The following is a 21,205-nucleotide window of genomic DNA, read 5'->3' on the forward strand; positions in this document are numbered from 1 at the left end:
TGACTTATAGTGACAATAATAAATAACTTAAACTAATACAAACAATCCCAGGTGTATGTGTCAGATTTTACTCCCTTCTTTATTTTCCAGCATCTCCATATTGCTATTTTTGTAGCCTTTTGAACTTGTCCCTTTATTGGCCTTGAGATTTGCATATCTTAAAAACCTGAGCTCTATTTTGTCACGGAAATATAACGCTAGGCATTTCAGTTTTTATGTCGCTGTCTTTCTAGATGCTCCTTAAAACTCTGTACTGTGTACTGGTTTATTTCTAATCGGTTTGTTCCAAGTCGTCTCATGGTTTTCAGGTTTACCACATATCATCCACGTAAACACAGGTGGTGAGAGCTATATCACAGGTGGTTACTGGTCAGAGTGGCGTACATTATTTACATCAGTCATTAGAGTGGAATGGTTAAAGTAGGGCAAATAAAACCTAGGACAGGCAAGGTCTTTTCATTTTCAAGGACATTTGACATACAATTTTATTTATAAAAAATCTGAATGCAGTCCTTTGGTTGGTTATTTTCTATGTAAATAGTTTCTTAACACAGAAACAAATAGCAAGAAGCCAGGGGGCTGATTTAGTTAAATGTGGATGGATTTGGCTCTGAATATTTGTTTTTCTTCTGAATTTCTTATGGATTTATAGGGATTTATGAGTTACCATCTAGTAAAATAAATGTATTAGGGCCAAATAGTGCAAGTGCCAGAAGTGTTCAAGTGAGCAGAGAGCAGGCCAGATCCACGCGTAAGCCCAGGCCTTGGCACAGGTCCGGCGGAGATTTAACTCCTTGTTTCTTTGGCTTGGAAATTTGTTTCTGGCAAAAGCATTTGGTCGAAAACTAGGTGCAAGTCATTTTTTGGATGCACTTTTTGACCTTACTGGTTGCTGCTTTTTTAGTTGTTGACTTTTGCTCAATCTCTCTGTATTCACTTGCCGCTCCTCCCCTCCCCCATAGATTTGTGCAGATCTTGTAAGATATGATTCTTGCATTGAAAACTACCTATATACAGGTTCCATTACAAACAAGAGAGTCTCGCAGTCCCACAGCACTTTGTTTCCTACTAGCAGTTGAATCAAATCATGCCTCATGTCCACTTCATATTTGGTTTTCCTTTGTTTTTGATCAGAAAAATGTGAAAGCAGATGCCCATCATCCTCAGTGTAGATGAACCACAAAAGATTTATAGTTTGCTTCTTGTACACCCCGTCTAAAAATACTTACTGGAGTCACTGCATATCCCTTGGTGCTGTTCTTGATGGGAAATTGTTTTTTTTAACACTGGATACCTGAACATGGACCAAAACAATCATTACAGATTTTGAAATGCTTTGTTCAGCTCCATAAATCATGGAATAGTACTAAGTGGGTCTTATTACTGCTTTTTTCTGGTCTGCAACCAAATTCTGTGTAATTTGGTACTGCTACTGGTACTGTGCGTCCCCTCTTCTGTAAACTCTTTTAACCATTGAGTGGCCAAAGTCCATATTAATGACAGGATTCTACTTTTGGAGCCAGAACTGGTAGGATCCCAAGATCACTATTATGGATACTCCAGCAGTCCTGAGGAGCAGGAAGGAGAGAGAGAGATACCTGTGTAATAGCAGTTTTAGTAAGAATAATAATAAATGAGTATTGTAACAGTATAAAACCAATAACTATTTGTATATAACCTACAGAAGTTTAGATCTAGTCTGTATTGATCAAGGCTTAGGAGCTTTACTCTCATCTCAAGGGCATAGTTGAGTTTGCTTTGCCCAGACTAACCAAGCCATGCCTTCAGAAATCTGGTTTGAATCTTTCTTGACTGGACTTGATTTACTTTGGCGTTGCTCCCATTTCAGGATCGGCTTTAAACTGTTAGCATGGGCCAAATGAACTCCAGGAATGTCCCCTGTTAAAAAAGGAAGCCTGGATCTTTCAACCCTTGGCCAGTCTTATCCCTATGTAAAACAACAGCCTGATTCAATCAGCTTGGGGCAAAGGGAACTATGGGAATGCCCATGTTTATCAGAGCTCCATAATCTATCTTTCACCTAAAGGGGAACTGAGCTCTTTGTAAGAACATAGTGCTGGGCACTTGCCCGATTGCCTGCCAAAGATGGGTTACAAGCAGCAGTGTATGAAAATCACATTCAGGGATATCACCTTTCACATGTAACAGAAACAAGAAGGTAACTTTACCCGACATTTTATAAAAACTAAAAGCGGGTAAGTTGAGCTCCACCAAGGGATGTGCACCCCCACCTTCCCTTTCTTTCTTTGTTACTTTATACAGTGTTAATAAATGCAAAAGCTTAAAATGAAATGTGACCATATAGCAATAGCATGTGAAGTATCAAGTGACTCCTTTTGTATGCAAACCCTTGTTCCTGGGACAAGAAATAAAATGCCCATGTTTGAATGTGTGGGAAGGTATTGAAGTTGTAGTCTTTACATGGAAAAGTGTTCACTGAAGAGGTGAGAGAAAAAGAGATTATAGGTTTAAAAATGCAAATGAAAAACAAATGGCTGCGACAGTGAAAGGAAGAGGAGGTGGATGCTACCCATGTTAGGGGGAAGCACTAAGATGGTATGAAATAGAATAGGATCGCATGTCAAATGATATCTGTATGAGGACAGAAATACTATCAGCTGCAATAGGCAGAAGTTCAATAATAATTGATCTAGGGTACATTGTTTTCTTAAAATTAGCAAATGTGTATATCTGGACAGCATCTAAATCCACATTGGGAAAACTAACGGGGTCATTTATAGGCTAGGGGCCCTGTTTCTGCATTTGTTTTGAATGACTATGGAGGTGAGAGCTGATTGAGGCCTTTTAGTATTACAAGTACAAGAGGAGACTGAAGGCAGAGGGAGTAGCCTTATTTACATTGTGTGAATGTGAAAATGTAGTCAATAATACAAAAACAGGAATTGTGTAAGAGAGACATCATAGTTTGTTAGTACTTCTCTAAAGATTGCTTAATCAAGAATATACATATCATTCTATTGATAATTTATATATTTACATAATGATTCCCAAACAATTTTAGTTTTTTTTCTGAATGAATTTTGCCTGTTACAATTTTTTGTATTCTATATGAATATGGGAACTCATAGTGTGTGATGGTATCTGCATCCCAGTACAGTGGCAGTAGCTAAGCTGGTGTCCATTACGGACTTTACCGAAACCCTACTATTTTTCACATTCCTTTTCACACATGGTAGGTATTTGAAACAAATTGTATATTGGCCTTCCTGAAAACACAAGACTCTATCCCCCAACCCCCCAACCCTCCCCTCTCCACAAACACAAAACACAGATTTTTGACAGTGTCAGCCCTGGAAAGGGGGTTGTGTGCCGGAAACTATAGCTTTGATGTGCCCGCCAAACATCTGTTCACTTTCTTCACTTTCTGCCCTCACAAATATCTCCACCAGCATGGCATACTTCTGCCACTAGAGCTAACCAAATGTTTAGTGAACTCAAGGTTTTCCGTAATCAGTAACATTTTCAGATTTGACTCATTAGCATGTCTATTTTAGTCGGCAGTTTTCTTCAAGAAAGCAGCATACTAAAATTAGATAGCGGAAACACAGCATTCTAGTACCATTCAATAAGACATCTGTGTTGTGGTTAAAAAAAAAAAAAAAACTGGTCTGGTCCTGTGTATAATTTTGTATTTCTAGAATGTGATATTCATATAATCAGATGTAATAATAAGATAATAAGATGCAGATTATTCTAAAGGAAAGCTAATGACAGTTTTCCTTTTTGTATTTTTTTTAAATATATATTTTTAATTTTCATGAATGCTCTTTCAGACAGCACACTAGTTGCTTTGCTGGATGTATGCACCGTAAATCAACTGCATGGCCCTGTATGCTGGTTTCTCTGCCTTGTAAACAAATATAAAAATATCTGCAAATGTGATTCAGATGGCTGTACCACGGCAACAACAGCCTTCCTCATATTCTTCTCATCTGTCTTTCGGCTGTATCATCCTAATGACTAGTTGGCAGGGGGTGTGAACAATTGTAGAAGGAAACAAAAACATCCTTCTGATTTATTGAGTTTGTGGTTGGCGTTGGTCTGCAGATTGGAAGAAGCGTTGGAAAAACTTTCCTTAAATGAATAAAGCACATAGATTTCAATCCTTCCCTTAAAAGCATTGCCAGGTAGGTAGCATTCAAACAGTTTATTTATACTACTGTCTATAACAGGGGTTTTCAAACCGGTCCTGGAGTACCCCCTGCCCTGCTGGTTTTTGTTCCAACTGAGGTCTTAATTTCTTAATTGAATCCTTTATTGACCTAACAAAGCAATATACCACTCAATTAAGTAATTAATACCTAGGTTGGGCAGGGCAGGGGGTACTCCAGGACCGGTTTGAAAACCCATGGTCTATAATATTAAACTTTTGCAAGACAGACGCCTCTTGCTCGTAATAAGCATTTAATAGTCTTAACACTGAAGAATATTGAAGGTAAAACAAATGGTAGGAACTAGACAACAGTTTTTGTATTTGCTGTGTGTGTGTGTACTTTGCTGAGGCCTTCTTTTTGAATGACACTTAAAAGACTACAATTCTCTATTTGTCTTGTGCGGAGGAAAGGAATTTTGGGTATTGTAGTTCTGTGAATCTGCTCTCTGTCAGTAATGGCATAGTAAGCCTAAGTGATTGTTTTCAGTGTGACAGTGAAGTCAGTTTCCTGGTGTCAGGCCAGCTCCAGGCCACATTCCAGTTTGCCTGGGTAATGTATCAAGCCATTTTCACAAAGCCTTTCACATCTGCAAAGGCACTTCCAGGAGCAAGCATACCTACACCCTGTAACCCCAATCCTTTCCATGCCAACAAAGAACTGAAAACATTACTTACTTCACAATACAATTGTTGAAAGATTGAAAATGTACAAATACTAACAGGAGTGGTCGGTGTCTGGTAGTAAAACAGTAATGAAGGTTACCTCTTGACATTGCTGAACAATATGGATTAAACAGAAGCAACCACATGTTACTTTGTTAGAGTCTATGTATTTTCATGATGTTGGCAGAAAAAAATATTTGGTAATGCTTTTAATCAAACTACATAAATACACAAAGTTTTTTACAAATTATTTTGTTTTGCTTATGCATATTGACTGCTGAGGAAAGTGGTCTACATCTGGAAGAGTTTTGAAAAAGAGATACTGGCCATTTATAATGGAAAAGGACCAGTCCATTAAAATGTGCATGTACGCATTTCAGACAGTTTGTTTTATTGAAAACAAACTGACTTGTAGTTAAGCAATAATCCTTTGGAGTTTATAACTGTTATATCTAAGTTATAAACATTGATATTTAAACTGACCATAATGGAGCTTGATTGACTGGTTTTTAAGAATTGTGTTTTATAAAGACACCGAACTACATCAGTCTTTTTACCTTTTAATGCCCATGTTAGATGATAAATTAGTGCAGGTTCAGGTGGTGAAATGAATCATTTCCAGTTGCAGACTAGGGGGTTTCACTAGGCCAAGAAATAAGTGTGCTATTTTTTCAATATATATATTGAGTTTATGTGTGTGTGTGTGTGTGTGTGTGTGTGTGTGTGTGTGTGTGTGTTTTCTATGGCCCCTGTTAAGCTTTAGTTACCTCAGCCTAGGAGCTGGCCAGATGGAAACAAGGCTTAAAGATGAATGGGAATCCTGTCACAAACAACAATATTTATTTATTTTAGAAATTTAAAAAAACTTTTACTATGGTGTGTGTACAGATGCCTGCCAATGAGTACTTAATTAGGGCACTAGCGTTATTTGGTGTATTCATTTTCGAACTAGGTTTGAATTTTTACAGCTGCCACAAGGTCCCCTACTGAGAATGACATTATGAGGGCATGCCCACATGAGAAACAGCTTGAACGAATCTGTATGCTGTTTGTACAAGTGTTGTGTAGCTCCAGTCACTGTACATAGCTGTTGGTCATCGCACGAGTTAGACTTCATTGGGGGTAAATCACACCGGTATATAATATGCACAGACTAGAATTAGAGATCACTTTCAGAAAGCTTTCAGCTGATAAGCATTCACAGTAGGCCTGTTATTCTCACTTTTGTGTTTAATTTGACTTAATGTATATGATGAATACCATAAAACAAAACAAAAACAACATAAATTGAATGTCTTTTTGGCAAATGCAATGAAGTCAGCCATGGTTTAGGTACATACACCAGTTGCCTTCATATGTGTTTTCCTTAGAGATCTTGCTCATCTCAGCAGCTATAGGAATATACATAGAAGTTTTAGTCAAAATAGCAGTATAAGTATTCCACTGTCTTAGTACTGTGTCTTAATTGTAGTTGGTTTCATAAAGTGGGTGGAATATTTAATATTAACTTAGAGGGAGTAAAAAGTTTGCCAAGGGAAAAATTATCTTTTTCTCTTGCTTGGCTATGTAACAAACCACTCCAAACCAAATTCCAGACAGATTTTTGTGGTAGCTTATATATATGTGTGTGTTTGTGTGTGTGTGTGTGTGTGTGTGTACATTTTATATGTGAAAAGCAGGACCAAGCTGAAGCAAAACTCAGAGAGATTGTTTTGAAATCCTGTTCATGTGTTTTATTCTAGTTCAATTTGTTCACTTATTTTAATGGCAAACAGCACCGATATGTTATACCCAACATTTACATTTTAAAGTGATGGGGAACCTAGGCTATATAATTTTTTGTCATTTATGCAGACTACTCTCTAAAACAGGACTTTATCAACTTTTCTAGTTTGAAGCAACAGTTGTATGCTATATTGAGTATTAAGAAGCATTGTGTGTGGTCCACTATTTTCCTGTAGTTCGTTTATCCCAAATTTACTAATATTTTCAGTGAAAACTGAGGGGGGGGGGGGAACGAATCTGAAGTTTTTCACAGGGTAGACATCCCTGTGAAAATAATAGGTTTGTTGTCTGTCTGTCTGGAGAAAAATGCCAAGAATTGTGCAATCCCATGCTGTATGTCTTAATGTCTGCTTTTCTCCCCAGCTTCCCATAAAAGTAAGCAGCCTTCAAATGTGCAGATTAAAATAAATAAATCAATCAATGGCTGGGTTTTCAGAAACAGTGACAGTTAGTGCTGTATACATGGTTTTATTCTTATTAAAAATTCACCTTTTTCAAATACTTAATTTATAGGATTCCAAAATGGCCAAGGCTGCTACCTCACTGCAGGACGATTGAACACATTACATGGCTTGTTGGGTGTTTGAGTCAATGCCAGAGAGGTACAGAGTGCCAAATATGAACAGCGAAGCATTTTGTCATCACCAGTCTTGATAGACGGCTAGCCTAGGTCCTTAATTTCCCATTTGTATGTCTATGAGCTAAACCTGGGTTCTTACTCATACTGATACATAGTTTAGTGTATTTGACAGCTGTGCAGATTGGTTTCAAGTTATAAGTATTGTAACAAACCTTTCAGGCATCTCCGGTTGTGTTCTTCTGTCTAGTTCTTTGAAAAGGTCTGTGTGAACTAATATCTTAAGCTTAAAGAAGCATAAGTTTAGGTTTTAAATTCAAGATCCATAACTAAAGTATATAGTTATTTTTTAACTATCCCAGTATCTTCAACTGTTAAACAGAACCTTCAACCTGAAGTAAATCTGTATAATGCTGATTTTATTTTATTTTATTTAATATTTAAGAAAACACGTTTTCTATAAATGCCTAGTTTAAAGAAGATTTCCAGAAAAGAGACTAGTCACAAGTTAACAAGAGGTGTACAAAACTCGCTTTTAATCATGCTGTTTTTAGACCAAAACAGGCGAGAGGCAATCACAGCATTTCCAGGAAATAAGTCACCATGATGGTAAATAATTCAGGTTGGTTTACTCTTGATTGAATTGAACCCTGTGTACAGACTAGACTGCGAATAGTGAGGGTGCTCCAATGCCGGCGTTTGCAGACAGTCTCCTATTCAGCTGCAGACCTAGGTTTGAGTTGGATCACACAAGATTTGCCATATTCAGGGTGGTATGGCTATGAATGTGTCTGGTTGTGTGTGTGATCTTGGAAATTGCAGTAAGGCCAGCCTTGATTTCTGGGAGGGATGAATTATGTACAATTTCTTTTTTTGTGTCTGTTAGTTTAACTTAATGGCTGAGTGACCTTATGGAAGGAGAGCAGTGAATTTCCATGAGCTGTAGAGGTCTGAGCTCCTGTGAGAACCAAGCTTCTGGTCTCTGTGCAATACTGTCTATCTCTTCTCATTGCGTATGTGTAACGTTTGCTATCAAAGCCCCCACTCTGACTTACGTCACCCTCCCAGGCCCACCTGCTGACGTCTGCCCCTCACAGTCTCACCTGCACAGCAGCAATCCACTACGCCGAAAGTCTAGTCACCTGACACTGTTTCGAGTGGCGTTATCTCATACGTTAAGCCCTGTTACTTATGCAGTGGGTCTAATCCTTACACAGGCTCTTGTATGTGTAATTGTTTATTTACTTAATATATATATAGTTACTGAGCATCGTATATGTATTGTTTTGTTTCCTGTTCAAATAAAAAGCAGAAAACGTTGTTTTAATGTGGCTTCATTGTTAGAGAAAGACAGAGAGAGTATTTTAAAGACAAAGGCGATGAAAACGTGAGTGACGGGTCCAATTTGCTGGTATTTGCGATTCAAAATGACAAGGTTCAGTAATTCCAGATTTTACAGAGGAAATGCATCTGGGGTAATGAACCCGGTACTGGAAATCAACAGACTCAATCATCTTGGTGAGAAGCAAGGGATTCTGGAGGTCTGTGTAATGCAGGAAATAGTCTGGCTTTTGACAGCAGTTGTTGCTTTTCACAAATTTAATTTCGCTTGAGGATGTTCCTGATTAAAGTATAGTCAGAAGACCTGTTTCTGGAATCATGTAGTTGAGCTTCAATTTTGAGAATATGTTATGAGAATAGTAAACCCCCCAATCACTGCCAAGCAGGTATGCTGGTGATTGTTACATAATTTCAGTCCAGACTATGTAGCAGGCAAAGTGTGTTTTCATTGAGGATCAGCAAATAAGAAGAAAAGAAAAAGGTGCTTGGTGAGGGGGGGATCCTGCTCGATGCTTTCTTTTTGAAGTGGTCTGGCCTTTTGCCTGTGCAAATCAGACACTGCTGGCTACTTGCAGGATTAGGGTAGACAGTAAGGGGGAGAGGCAGGGGGGTAGAAAAAGTACTTTTTCTTAGATGTTAAAACTGCATTATCATTCCTTCCCCAAACAATCCATTAATATTTCAGCCATAAATTCATTTTTTACTTAAAATAATCCCAGTTTGCATACCATTCTGCTATTTCAAAGAAAGGGGAATCCAGTAATTATGTATGAATGTGTCCACTAGCCAATTCAGTTTAGTATGGATTTCTACCTATTTATGTATGATTTTCTCTTTCAGCTAAAAGGTTTTCCATGACAATTTTGTGAAGTGAAATTTTTAAATAAATAGGTGGACTACAGTGTGGAAGAAAACCATTTCATCACTGTTTTGTCATTCAGGCTCATTTAAACAGAGGATGGCTTTAAACAGGGGATGACTCCCATGCACTAGTGTTAGGGGATTCGTACCCAGGGTAATGAGAAATCCCTCGCTAGAGCTCATGTAGCCCAGGATTGTTCTGAAGAATGACTGCTCTTACAGGCAAAGAAAAACTGACAGCTTAAAAAGATCCCTATATATCTATAATTTATAATATTACTCCCTTGGTATTGGGGTACTGGATGCTTTTAATGGCTGCTCGGTTTTATTCGGAAAGTATTAGCACCATTCCCTCTGCTTCCAAGGATGCAAACACCATTGACTGATTCTGTCTCTGGCATGCTAGGGACTTTACTTTTTCGAACCAGTCTTGAGTGTGGTGTTACCCATAAAGAATCTTTGTTGTGGTAACCAGATTCCTTACGTGCTGTTTGCTGGAGCCAACCAGAAGAGAAGATGTAAGAGTACCAGGCCATATTGTCTGCATTTTGAAGATTGTGATTCCTGTTTTTTTACGTTATCAATATATTTTTTTAATCTTTTTGACAACCCACCAAATGCCAACAGAGCTTAGTCTCTGTTAAATTCCGTGGTTCTTTGATACAGCAGTTTTAGTTTTAGTTTGTTTGTTTGTTCAGCAATTTTCATTCAAAGACATTGCATCAGTTCATTTGTTTTTGCCAAAGCCTTGCTTACTGAAAGCCAGCTGGCCAAGTGGAACATACACTGGGGTATAAATTACCATTAACCTGAAATCATTGCAGTGAAGCCAGTCTGAATCTTTTATTGTTATACGTTGTTTCAGGATGTTTCGTCAGAAGTTCTGTTATCTAGCTGTACAATTTGTTCCCATATTTGTATTGCAATGCGCTAGCTTTTGAAACATTTTGTTTCCTACAGGTAAATGTTATGTTCTAGCTGTGGTTCTTTCTGATCAAAACTTTTTTTTTTATTATTCTCTATGTTCTGGAAACACTGATTATATATAAAATAGGTTTTTTTTCTGTATATTACTTCCTAGAATACAATCAATTAATGTCAAGCCTCTTATTTGTAGATGGGTGTACCATCTTTAGTTACAACACAAATTAAATTGCAACTCTTCTGTATAAACGATTCACACTTAAGTTTAGTAGTCGACTAGTGAAACTAGATAAACCTGTAAGAAATATGTTATTATCCTTATCTATTTTATTTAAAATTCCAATATTACAAAGTCTGTCCTATTAAGATCACTTGTTGTTCCAGAATATGATATGAACAACCCAGAACAAGAGCATTCAGTTCTTCAGCTTCCACCAAAGTAATCTCATCCCATAGAAATGTTATGTTTTTACAGCCACATATTAAAACACACTTGATTAGGCTTGAATGTAATCCTAGTTGGTCTCTTTGTTTACACTCTAATGTCATGGCCTTAAAACCAATCTATTGGTTCAGAGCTGTAGTTGTTTGCCATTACATCAATTGAAGTTCTAGCCATTAAATGATCAGTGATTTGGCAGCCAAAATTAGTCATTTTCATCCTAAGGTCTGGCAAATCATAAAATCTTAAAACCAAAACAAAAATTCAAAATATTTACTCCCTCTTGACTACTAAGTCAACAATGTTCTTGGCCTTCAAAGGCATTGGTGGCAAATTAATCAAGTCTTAATGGAGTTTGGCTCATTGTTTACACTGGCGTGAACGGGCCAAGTAGATGCTTTGGATTAATTTCAAATAATGGGAACAGAGTCGTTGAAGAGAAATATGAATTACACCAGAGAGCACGCTTTAAACCCCTCTTGGCCTTTTCAATCCATTTTGATCATGGCTGATCTGATATGAAGTGGAGGGCAGTATATATATATATATATATATATATATATATATATATATATATATATATATATATTATATATCTTTCCAGGGAGAAAGCTTTAGTTATCAGTTTATTTATCTTCAGTGTCCCTAGTTGCTGTGTGAATTTATAGTGGCACAATTCTTAATTGTTAGCTCTAGAGACATGTTTGTAACAAAACAGTGAAAAAGACAGGACTGTTCCAATCAATCAATCAATCTCCTGTCCACAACTCATTGAGCCAATATTCAAATAATCAACCACCCTTCCCAGAGTCAGTCATGGCAGGCTTTCTGCAGATAAGGACTAAAATTGCTTTGCGTTAACAGATGACTGCACCCACTGAATGCATTCACGAGGGCGTGTCAGGTCCTCAAGAAATGTCCTCCTACTCATAGGATTGACTAAAATATTTTGTTTATGACATGAACAGACTGCTGTCTGTTTCAGAGTCACTTGCAGGATGGCATTCTTGCAAAGTATTTTGTTTTTCTTCTGTGTTAGAGAAGGGAAACAGATTTTTTGGCATGTAACAATATTCTGTTTCCTATCTCTTTGTATTAATCCGATCTGGAAATAATTTGAGGTGTATAGTAAATATGTATATGTAATATAGTAAACTAAAATCGCAAAAAAAAATGCAAACATAATGTATAGTTTGCAATCTTTCTACTTTAAGCCCTTACCATCAGCTATTTCAAGTTTTAATTAAATTAACTACAACACATGGTCAAGGGAATGTCTGTGCTGACACTTTTGCAGCACTCTGTATAGTTTAGCAGATATAGGTAACAGACTTTGACGTATAGGGGTGAAAAAATTGCAAGAGTCTCAGAACAGGATATTTCTGGATGGTACATACTCATTCCCAGAAGAAACAGTGACAGGTTATGCCCACTTTTAAAGAACTTGAGCTTTTCCTTAGAAATTAAAATGCGTAATGTTTCCCAAATATGTAGTTATTGGCATTAGATGAGCTGTACACAATTAATATTAGCCTGTCACTGGTTGTGGTGCGGGATGTAATGTTATAATTTAAAAATAAATGCCAAAAATGTATTGCCTTTTTGTCATTAATAATATATTCATGTCGTGTTTGTGGTCTAAGATGTTTATATGAATAGAGTTATGTCAATAAAACAACCTTTATTATGCTACGGTGGAGGAAAATTAATCTGCTATTTGAGGATTTTTTGTCCTATATCACTTTTGACAGTTTAATAATGCCAACCGCTAAGAGGCTAAAAACATGTTTAGTTTGGATGAGTGATTTTCACTTTTTTCTTTTCTTTCTTTTTTTTCAATAAATGTTAGCAAGAAATAAGGCATTGCTCTCTCACTCAGCAGTTTCACTGACATGAAGCATATCAGGGAAGTCTCTCTGCTGGAGTCATGCATCTCCATCACTTCCTTCCACATCTTTCAGGAGCAACAAGATTTATGAGGGGTTTCCCTAGCTGGTCACAATTTAAGACATTTCGGAGTAGCTAACAGATTTTTGGGCCTTTGTCAATATTTCTGAGGTTTCAAAAATCCTAGTAAGAAAATAAAGAGAGTAGTGCTGACTGATTTAAATATGTATTTATTTATTCATTTATTTATTTAATTTGCACCAAGCTGACAACCTTTGTACATTTATTACCGCTGATTTCCGAGGTATGTTATTGCTGAACACATCCCAGGTGCTGTACAGTGCAGACCAATGAGGTCTGGCAAACACTATTACAGTTCATGTTTTGGTGTAATGGGCTAAAGTGAATTTTCTTTTCTTGAAGGTTGGTGGTTTGTGAGCACGGCGGAAGAACAGGGTTGGGTACCAGCAACGTACTTGGATTCCCAGAATGGAACACGAGATGACTTGGATCTCAGCACTTCCAGGGCAGGAGAAGGTAATTTGGCACAGATCAGTAGAACATTTGCTGGAATCTTTAATTGTGATTTACTTTAAACTCCATTACCCTTGTGTAGATATTTCTTCATGCACATTATTTAAAAGATGATCTAAGCAGCCTTCACAAATGTTCAAAACGTTAAATCTGCTAAAAGAAAAGTGATCAATCAAGATATCAAAGTGCACCATCATCATAATTCAAACTGCTTATGTTTTTAGATAGGTTCTCCTGCCTTAGCAATAGAGGCAGGCTTATGAAATCATCAGGGCTGAAACATTCAAGCAGATCTGGATTTCATCATCAATCAGCAGAAATATTTTTTAGGCAGACTTTGACACTTTGGGTCCTGCTCCCCAGTGATGCAGACAGAAGCCAGAAGATGATACAATATCATCTCATGTAAGAGCCAGACTGATCTGCTCCATTCAGACACAGACTGCTTCTTCCAAGATATTAACTCCTTAGTGGCCACTGGAGGAAAGTTCTTAGACTAGGGACAGAATCTCTTATTCATGGCGATGGTTCCTTTATGCTTGCAACATGGCATGGCAACACCATGTCGCTGGAAATATGGTGTACACTAGGTATGAGAATCCTCCATCGGGAAAACAAATGTTACAGATAAAACAATGGTACACAGACCTAAAAAACAATTGTTAGTCTGGATGTTATTTACCTTATTTTATTTATTTTATGTAAGGACGATTTTATTTTGTCTGTCTCTATTGGATTTTCATTTAAATAATACGGACAGATGCAGCATTCTCTCCTGTAAATAATGAACTTAAGCAATCAATTATATGGACCTGATGGCTCTTGTTGCTAAGAGCAGAAGACCTGTCCTTTAATGAAGAGAGTAATGACTAAGCCACAGACTAAGGGAGGACATAACACATTCCTCTACCCAGTCTGTGGCAGATGGAAACAAAGCATATTTAAGAAACGGGGATTTAAAAGTGGATTACTGTGTCACGGAGGTCTACCTCTTTATGCCAATGAGGTTTAATATGGCTGTACACTTGCCAGAGACGGGGGGGAAGCTTGCATGCGATTGTTCAGCTGGACTTTGACAAGCCAGTTGTAGCAGTGCTTGCTTTGAGGTGATTTATTGTTTGTTTGCTATGTATTTATTTTTGCGTCTGGTGCAGAACCAGACAGTTTGATAGGAGTGACTAGCGTGGTGTCTTTATTACGTCAGGACAAGAAACTTCAGCTGCCTTCTGCTGCGAAATGAAAAAAAAAAAAAAAATCTTTCATGTGTCTTTAATGCTTTGTGGTTTCCCCCCACATGTCCTTTCTTAGTGGTACAACCAGTTTTGTATCAAGGACTCCCAGTGCATTAGTGTTTATGTCTAGAGTCCACTGCTTTGAAACCTCTGGTTATTAATTTGTTCTCTGCAATATATTTCACTGTAAGTTAAGATGCCCAAGAGGACTGTCTGTCTTTGACATTAAGAAACATTTTCCTCTGTGGGTTACCTATCTGATATATCAATTATAGAGGCACAAGCGGAGGGAAAAAAAGAAATTTAAAATGGGTTCATTCCATCCTCCTTCATTATAGTTTTTATTTTATTTTATTTTAATTCCCTCAGCATCCATATGAATGTACCCAATGGCATTTAATTTTCCACCAAGCAAATGTATTACCAGAACATGTGGGAGCAATTGTAATGTACAGTGATGATTTCTTACCAGTAAAGCTTTGTCATTTCTGTCTCTCACTGGGGTTAACATTGCTGGTTGTTTTCTGTTGTCAACATCTACTGCATAAAAACAGGATTTAATTCTGTGTATTTTTTAACGGGGGCGATTATAGGATCTAATTTCCTTTTCCAAAGTTACGCGAAGCAAAATACATTTTCCTTCTCTTTTCCATTCCTTTCAGAAATATTCCTAATCCTTTCATAAAACAGAATATAATTTTTGGTGCTATAAACCTGTTGATAACATATAATCATGTTGTATGGTGCATTGGCATGGGTTTCTTATTGTCTTAAGAGCATAATCTCTTATACTGTTTTTGGAGGGAGTTCGAAAAAGTAATACCTATGTAACGTACCAAAATGACCACATGTACATAATACTTTTACGAAATAATTGTGTTCTAAGTCAAAGAAAACGCTACAATACTAAGATACCAAATCAGAAGCAAGATATCAACAACTAAATAAAAAATATTGTACAAGTACTTCACTCAACAACTTCACTCACTTTCCCCAAAGTGAAGACTATACAAATAAAAGTGGACATATTTGTCTATATCAGAGGGTAATCAGTACTAGGAGATTATCTTCAATCAAAAGGATGAGGATTTGAGTTCCACAGGAGAAAAACTTGTATACATGTCTGCTAAAATGCAAAGACCAGACACAGCCTTACAACAGTGTGCTGGGATCTGTCAGTTTAAAGAGCCTTCAGAAATAGTCAGTATCTCATGTGACTTTAAAAGTCTGTCATCAGATGTCCTTTGAAAAACTGTTCAGCTCCTTATATAACAGATATTTAACGGCTAAAGCTTATTTTCACTGTGATGCTTTAGAGATTAACAGAATGAATAACCCTGGGTCTTCGATTGTTGTACTGTTTTTATTTGCTCGTTTTATTTATTTATTTATTTATTTATTTATTTATTTATTTATTCATTATATTTTTCAGGAAACAAATTAATCTTAATACACAGCATCAAGAAAATAACAGAGCTTTCAACTTTAATCAAATTACCCTGTTGAACATTTCAGAGAGATCTAATGGATACTAATGGCAAATGTTTCCATAATGATGGAATAGAGAGGCAGCTAATTCCCCATTTCATTCCTCTAATCTGCATCTACCATCTCACAAACTTCTGCTCCCATCAAAATACATGTCGTTTTGAGATGCCTGGAGTTGTATTTTACTCTTAAACTGCTCCTGGTACACAAAGCCATTGAAAACCCTCTGGTTTCTAGTATTGTAATCAGTTTTCAAGAAACTCTCCCACCATTCCTAACAATCACAAATATCTAATCCCTGCTACTTCCAGGCTTTGCTATATCCAGCATCTTAATTAACTAATAAAGTGAATGATCAAACAATTTAATAAGAGCTGCTACAACTCCAGTCCATGGACGCTTCCCTCATATCCTAGAAGACACCAGGTGGTTGAATACCTGATGCATGCCTGGAGGTGGTAGTTAACCCTACATTTAATACCCTGGAACTCCGTGTCAACACATTGCACAGCCCCTTGTTAAACATCCCCCCTTTACTCCTGTCTTTCATGTAACAATTACTTGTACTATTAACACTCTGAAGTTTGCCATAATGTGTTTTTGTCTCCCCCTGGTATTTGTCATCCCCCTCATTGCCCTTTCCTTCCTGTTTGACTCATGTTTTATTCTTCCCCCATCTCCATTCACGCTCACTAGTCACTAAGAGACGCAAGGCTCACCTGAAGAGACTGGACCGGCGATGGACGCTGGGGGGGATTGTCAACCGACAACAGAGTCGAGGTGAAGAGAGACACGGGCCTCACTTCTTTTGGGGTCTCTTCAGCTTGTGGCTGTTTTGAGAAAATTCACACCCATCAAAAAAGCAAAAACCTTTGCATGGCTTCTCAGAGTTAATGTCCACTTTATTCGGTCAGCAGGAACTCTTTCACTTGTGTCTCTATAGAGAGGCAAGAGGAGTCAGGGGCTTTTATAGGAGTTGCATTACAGTAGATTAATTGGTTTGCTTCCCACTGTTTATCCAGATGGACCATTGCATTTGCTGCCAGAAAAGGTGAAAGCGTAAGCGGTAATTGAGATTAAATGTCAGGTTAGAGCTATTTTGAAAAATCCTAGCTCTGTTTGGTAACACTAGCTTTCATAACCAGCAATTCTGTCATGATGTGGTGCTGCTTACCGATTAGTTTGGACAATAACCAAAGACTTGTGACACTCTGAACTTTTCTTACTGCCTGTCAAGCTTGCTGTGGGTTTCATTAGAATGAGTGAAAGGACACTAACACTGCGGAGAGAGGTTTCACTAACTGATTTGAACAGCGATGTCTGGAGCACATCCTTGCCTCATGAATCTGTCACAGAGCTGAGACTAGCCCTACAGACTAAGCGTTTACATACATTTTCTCAAAGCACTGAGGCAGCCATGGAAGATAATTAGCAGAGTCTCATTTGAATCAACATAGCAGGCTCCAGTTGGAATCTGTTTATGTCATTAATGTGTTGCATACTATTTTGTGTGTAAATCTGTATGCAGGGTAGGGATTAAAAAGGAAAATGTTTGCCGCTTCCAAATAGAAGCTAACATTTAAAAAGCACTGGATGTACCCCAAATTCTTAATTGGTAATTAGAGAGTATTGCGACTAAATCATCATAACCATAACACTCTCTGGATGCCAAAATCGGAAGGGAAAAATAACTGAAAAATGTTCCCAGTAAAATATGATTCTTAAGCCTAATTGGACTGGTGTTGAAATATACCCTGGCAAAAATATAAAAGAGCTAGGTATTTGTTCATTTTCACAAGCACCCAGCACAGACTTCACAAGCTAATAACGTGGCGTTGGAACTGTGTGGTGGAAAGTCTCCATTTTTACTGATCTGCAACTTGGAGAGAAATAAAACTTTTAATCATTACTCTTGAATGCACTCATATGCATAGAAGGGACATTCTTACCGTTTATTAAAAATCTGGAACCTCAGCAGTTTTGCTGCACTGAAACTAATTTCAGTTGTCTAAGGTTGTCTAAGGTTTATAGGCCACATATTTGAGAGAATAACAGAGAAACAGCTGTTGCAAGTTTGTAGTAAATTCAAACTTTTGAGCAGAAGACTTTAAGAAATATTTAATTGCATTTGAAAGATAATGTAGGGAGGTGCTGAAAACAGCCGTGATTTCACTGACAACCCCAGTAAATCCCTGCGAATGTCACACGATTTGATGCATCAATTTGAGATACGCCAAAACGTGTTTATATTTACACACATTCTTCTCAAGGCAGCCAAGTGGTGAAGCAACAGATTTTTACAGGCAGGCTGCTGGAAGAGAGACAAAGATGTGAGGAAAGACGGATCCGATCCAGCTCTGGGTTTCTGCTAACAAACTCTGACCACAGTGTATGAAAACGAATGTCTTCTGGATTCAAGAGACATTTTCCACCATAGAAAATAATCCAACCATGAGAATACTGCTGACTGCAGGAAACTTATTTATATATATTTTTTCTTTCTTTTTTTTCAATCCTAGTGGTCAGGAAGATGAGTGTGTTTTGTGTGCCAGGCTATGCATGTTTCGTTTAACACAAAACTTATTCAGAATTTCCCCTTGACTTCAGGGGAGGAAGGTCCAAAATGTACAAGGATTCCAAGGTACCAGCTGAACTTGATTAATCTATGCATGAACAGTAAGGGGAGTTTAGTAAGTCTCATTAAGTAATATAAACTCTGCTGCATTGACATTTTTAAAGAGCACTGTGCCCAGTTTGTGGGCTTCAGTTACTGAAGTAGTGCAGTGGAGTTGCAGGGATAAATATATTTTCCTTTGTACAGGAGGTTTAAATTAACACCTGGCTAAGCTAGATAAAGCAAGAACAGCTTCAAGGGAAGTCTGAAAAAGAGATGTGTTTGTTACACAGGCTCAAAATCTTAATGCTCTCCAGCATACGTTTCAGCTGTCAATTCGGTTATCATACCCTTTGCACTTCCATACCAGTTTTAGTTTTTTGTTTTTCCAAAAGCTATTTTCAGGGATAGTTTGTCTGAACACTTCAATTCAGTCTTGAATTGGAGGAAAACAAAAACTCCAATTTGGAGAAAATAATCTCTGGGGTTCGAGGCCTAGTGGTTGCCTCCCATCCAGGCAGTAAGTCCAAATAGACTTATCTCAACTGGGTTCAGCATCGGAGGATGTGGTCACCACATATACATGTACATACCCCAAACTAACGTAAACTGCAAAAGTATGACTTAACCAGAACATTTATGAGTGGTTGGTCCAGAACATCTGCAACTTTAAATTGTAAGAAAGTAGAAAGTAAAGCTTGAAACTAAAATTCTGGCCAATAAGTTCTTGGTCTGGAGTCTCCTTATGTCTGGACGTCATTGATTACAACCCCAAATACACATCTTACCCAAGAAAGGAGTGAAAGTGTTTGTGCTGTGGTGTTATTATAGGAATCATATCTCCAAACTAGAAAACAGAGAGAAATGACCACTTTAACGGAACCGCAATATACTTCAAACTGGATGGAGAAAAACCAGGGAGAACCGGGGCGAAGCACAAAACCGCATTGAAGACCATTTCAATTAAATGCCGGAATGTTTTTAATTTATTTGCAGTTTTATATTTACAAAAATCCAATTAGAGGGGCCTTTTATAAATATGCACCACTGTATTTTATTATATTTATTATACTTTCAGTAGACCCTGTTGTTAATAACCAGTGGATTTGAAACTCATTTGGTGTGGCAGCCTGGATACATTTTAAGAGTGCATGAATAATTGTACTTTAGTATATACAGTAATGGGAAATATGGTGGGAATACAAAAATCTATTAAAAAAAACATCAACAACACAGACGGTGGTGAAGGAAACTGTGGACTGCTTTTTGAAGGGACTTGAGCTTTGAGCTTTCTTAATGAAAATCCTTGGGTGATTTGACTATATTAAGTGAGAACAGAACTGCTTTGTCAATAGAGAACTTTTACGTTAGAGTGTATATCACTACTCCTACACTTTTTTTTGTTTAGTTTGTTTAGTTTTGTTTATTGTTTAGAACAATACGGACCTTTTGACAATATTCAAGCTATTAGGTGGGGTTGTTATCAAGACGTATTTAGTGCTCTGTTCTATCTGCTTTTCCTTGATATCTACATTTGAGGCTTTGAATAAAAAGAAACATTAGTCACAGTAATAGAGATTAGCTGAACGATAGCCAAGACCAGAAAAGTGAACACTACTGCACATTAGAAGCTAAATGTCCTCACATAAACTCCCATTCGAGATTTTAGTCTGTAGCTATGGTCACAGAGGAGGGAAAAAACATATGTATGAATTCTTGGGTAAGATCTTAAATACCCTAAAGTAGATGTTTCCCATTGACATGCATGCACACTGTCTCTTATTCTGCCTTTAGCTGCTCCTTCCATATGTAAGAAAAATGCTTTATGAATCTCTTCCTGGCAGGCTGTTCTTGTAAAAGCAAGTCAAGGGGAAAATGTTGTGCCCACAAATGTCTGTTAGTAGTAAATGAAGTGACAAAGACAGACAGACTGTGGGATGTATCTTAGTCTATTGCCCATGAATGCCAAGATCTCTGATCCATAGCATATAGTTTAAAATTATCCGTTCAAATAGTTTTCCACCAAGCAACTGAACTTCCAAAAATGTGTACACTGTAGTGATCCAATCATACATACATACGTTAACTGTACCTAAGGTGAATTGTTTCATTATATTGAATTAAAAAGGGAAAAAAAAATGCTGTGATTAATTTCTACTGATTTCTGATTTCACTTTTTTGTTGTTGTTGTTGTTGGATTTGTTTCTTGTATTAATTTGTTCAGCCAAAAATGCTGTTATTCCACCCCCCTCTCTGAGCTCATCTCTTTGGTAACTCCTTCCTCTTAATACAACTTGTCCACCAAATTAGAGTAATAGATTTTAAGAGCAATACTTTATTTGAAACCTAAGCTGCCCAGTTTCTAAGTCCATCATTTTGTCTGGGAGCAACAGCTTTGTCTGGGAGCAATAAGTATCTTATTTGCAGCTGTATTGCTTAAGCCACGAGGTGATGATGAGGTTCAGGTTTGATAAATTGTACAGACTAATGGCTTCTGAGAGGCTTCTGATTTTTGGAGCAGTGAGGTCTCAGAGCTTATATCACTCTTTCAACAGCTTTCTGCATATGTTCATGTACATGCTAATGAAATCCTTCTACTGCCCAGCTTCTTCATCCACTTTGCCTCTTTGGCAGGGCTGACCTCAAGCTAACGCACAAGGCA

The 21,205-nt window shown here is 37.4% G+C and overlaps 1 protein-coding gene across 4 annotated transcripts in view; it reads left to right on the top strand.

The window, feature by feature from the left end:
- sh3pxd2aa (SH3 and PX domains 2Aa) overlaps positions 1–21,205 on the top strand; it is a 123,797-nt gene that overhangs the window by 88,084 nt on the left and 14,508 nt on the right. For 2 of the 4 annotated variants that reach the window (XM_066693580.1, XM_066693581.1), the window contains 2 exons: positions 13,099–13,212; positions 16,626–16,709. In XM_066693580.1, coding sequence (XP_066549677.1) covers positions 13,099–13,212; positions 16,626–16,709 — 198 coding nt within the window. The remainder of the gene's footprint in view (positions 1–13,098; positions 13,213–16,625; positions 16,710–21,205) is intronic. The other 2 variants (XM_066693582.1, XM_066693583.1) reach the window with 1 other exon arrangement.

This window comes from Amia ocellicauda, chromosome 20, assembly GCF_036373705.1.
Source record: "Amia ocellicauda isolate fAmiCal2 chromosome 20, fAmiCal2.hap1, whole genome shotgun sequence".
Lineage (NCBI taxonomy): Eukaryota > Metazoa > Chordata > Actinopteri > Amiiformes > Amiidae > Amia > Amia ocellicauda.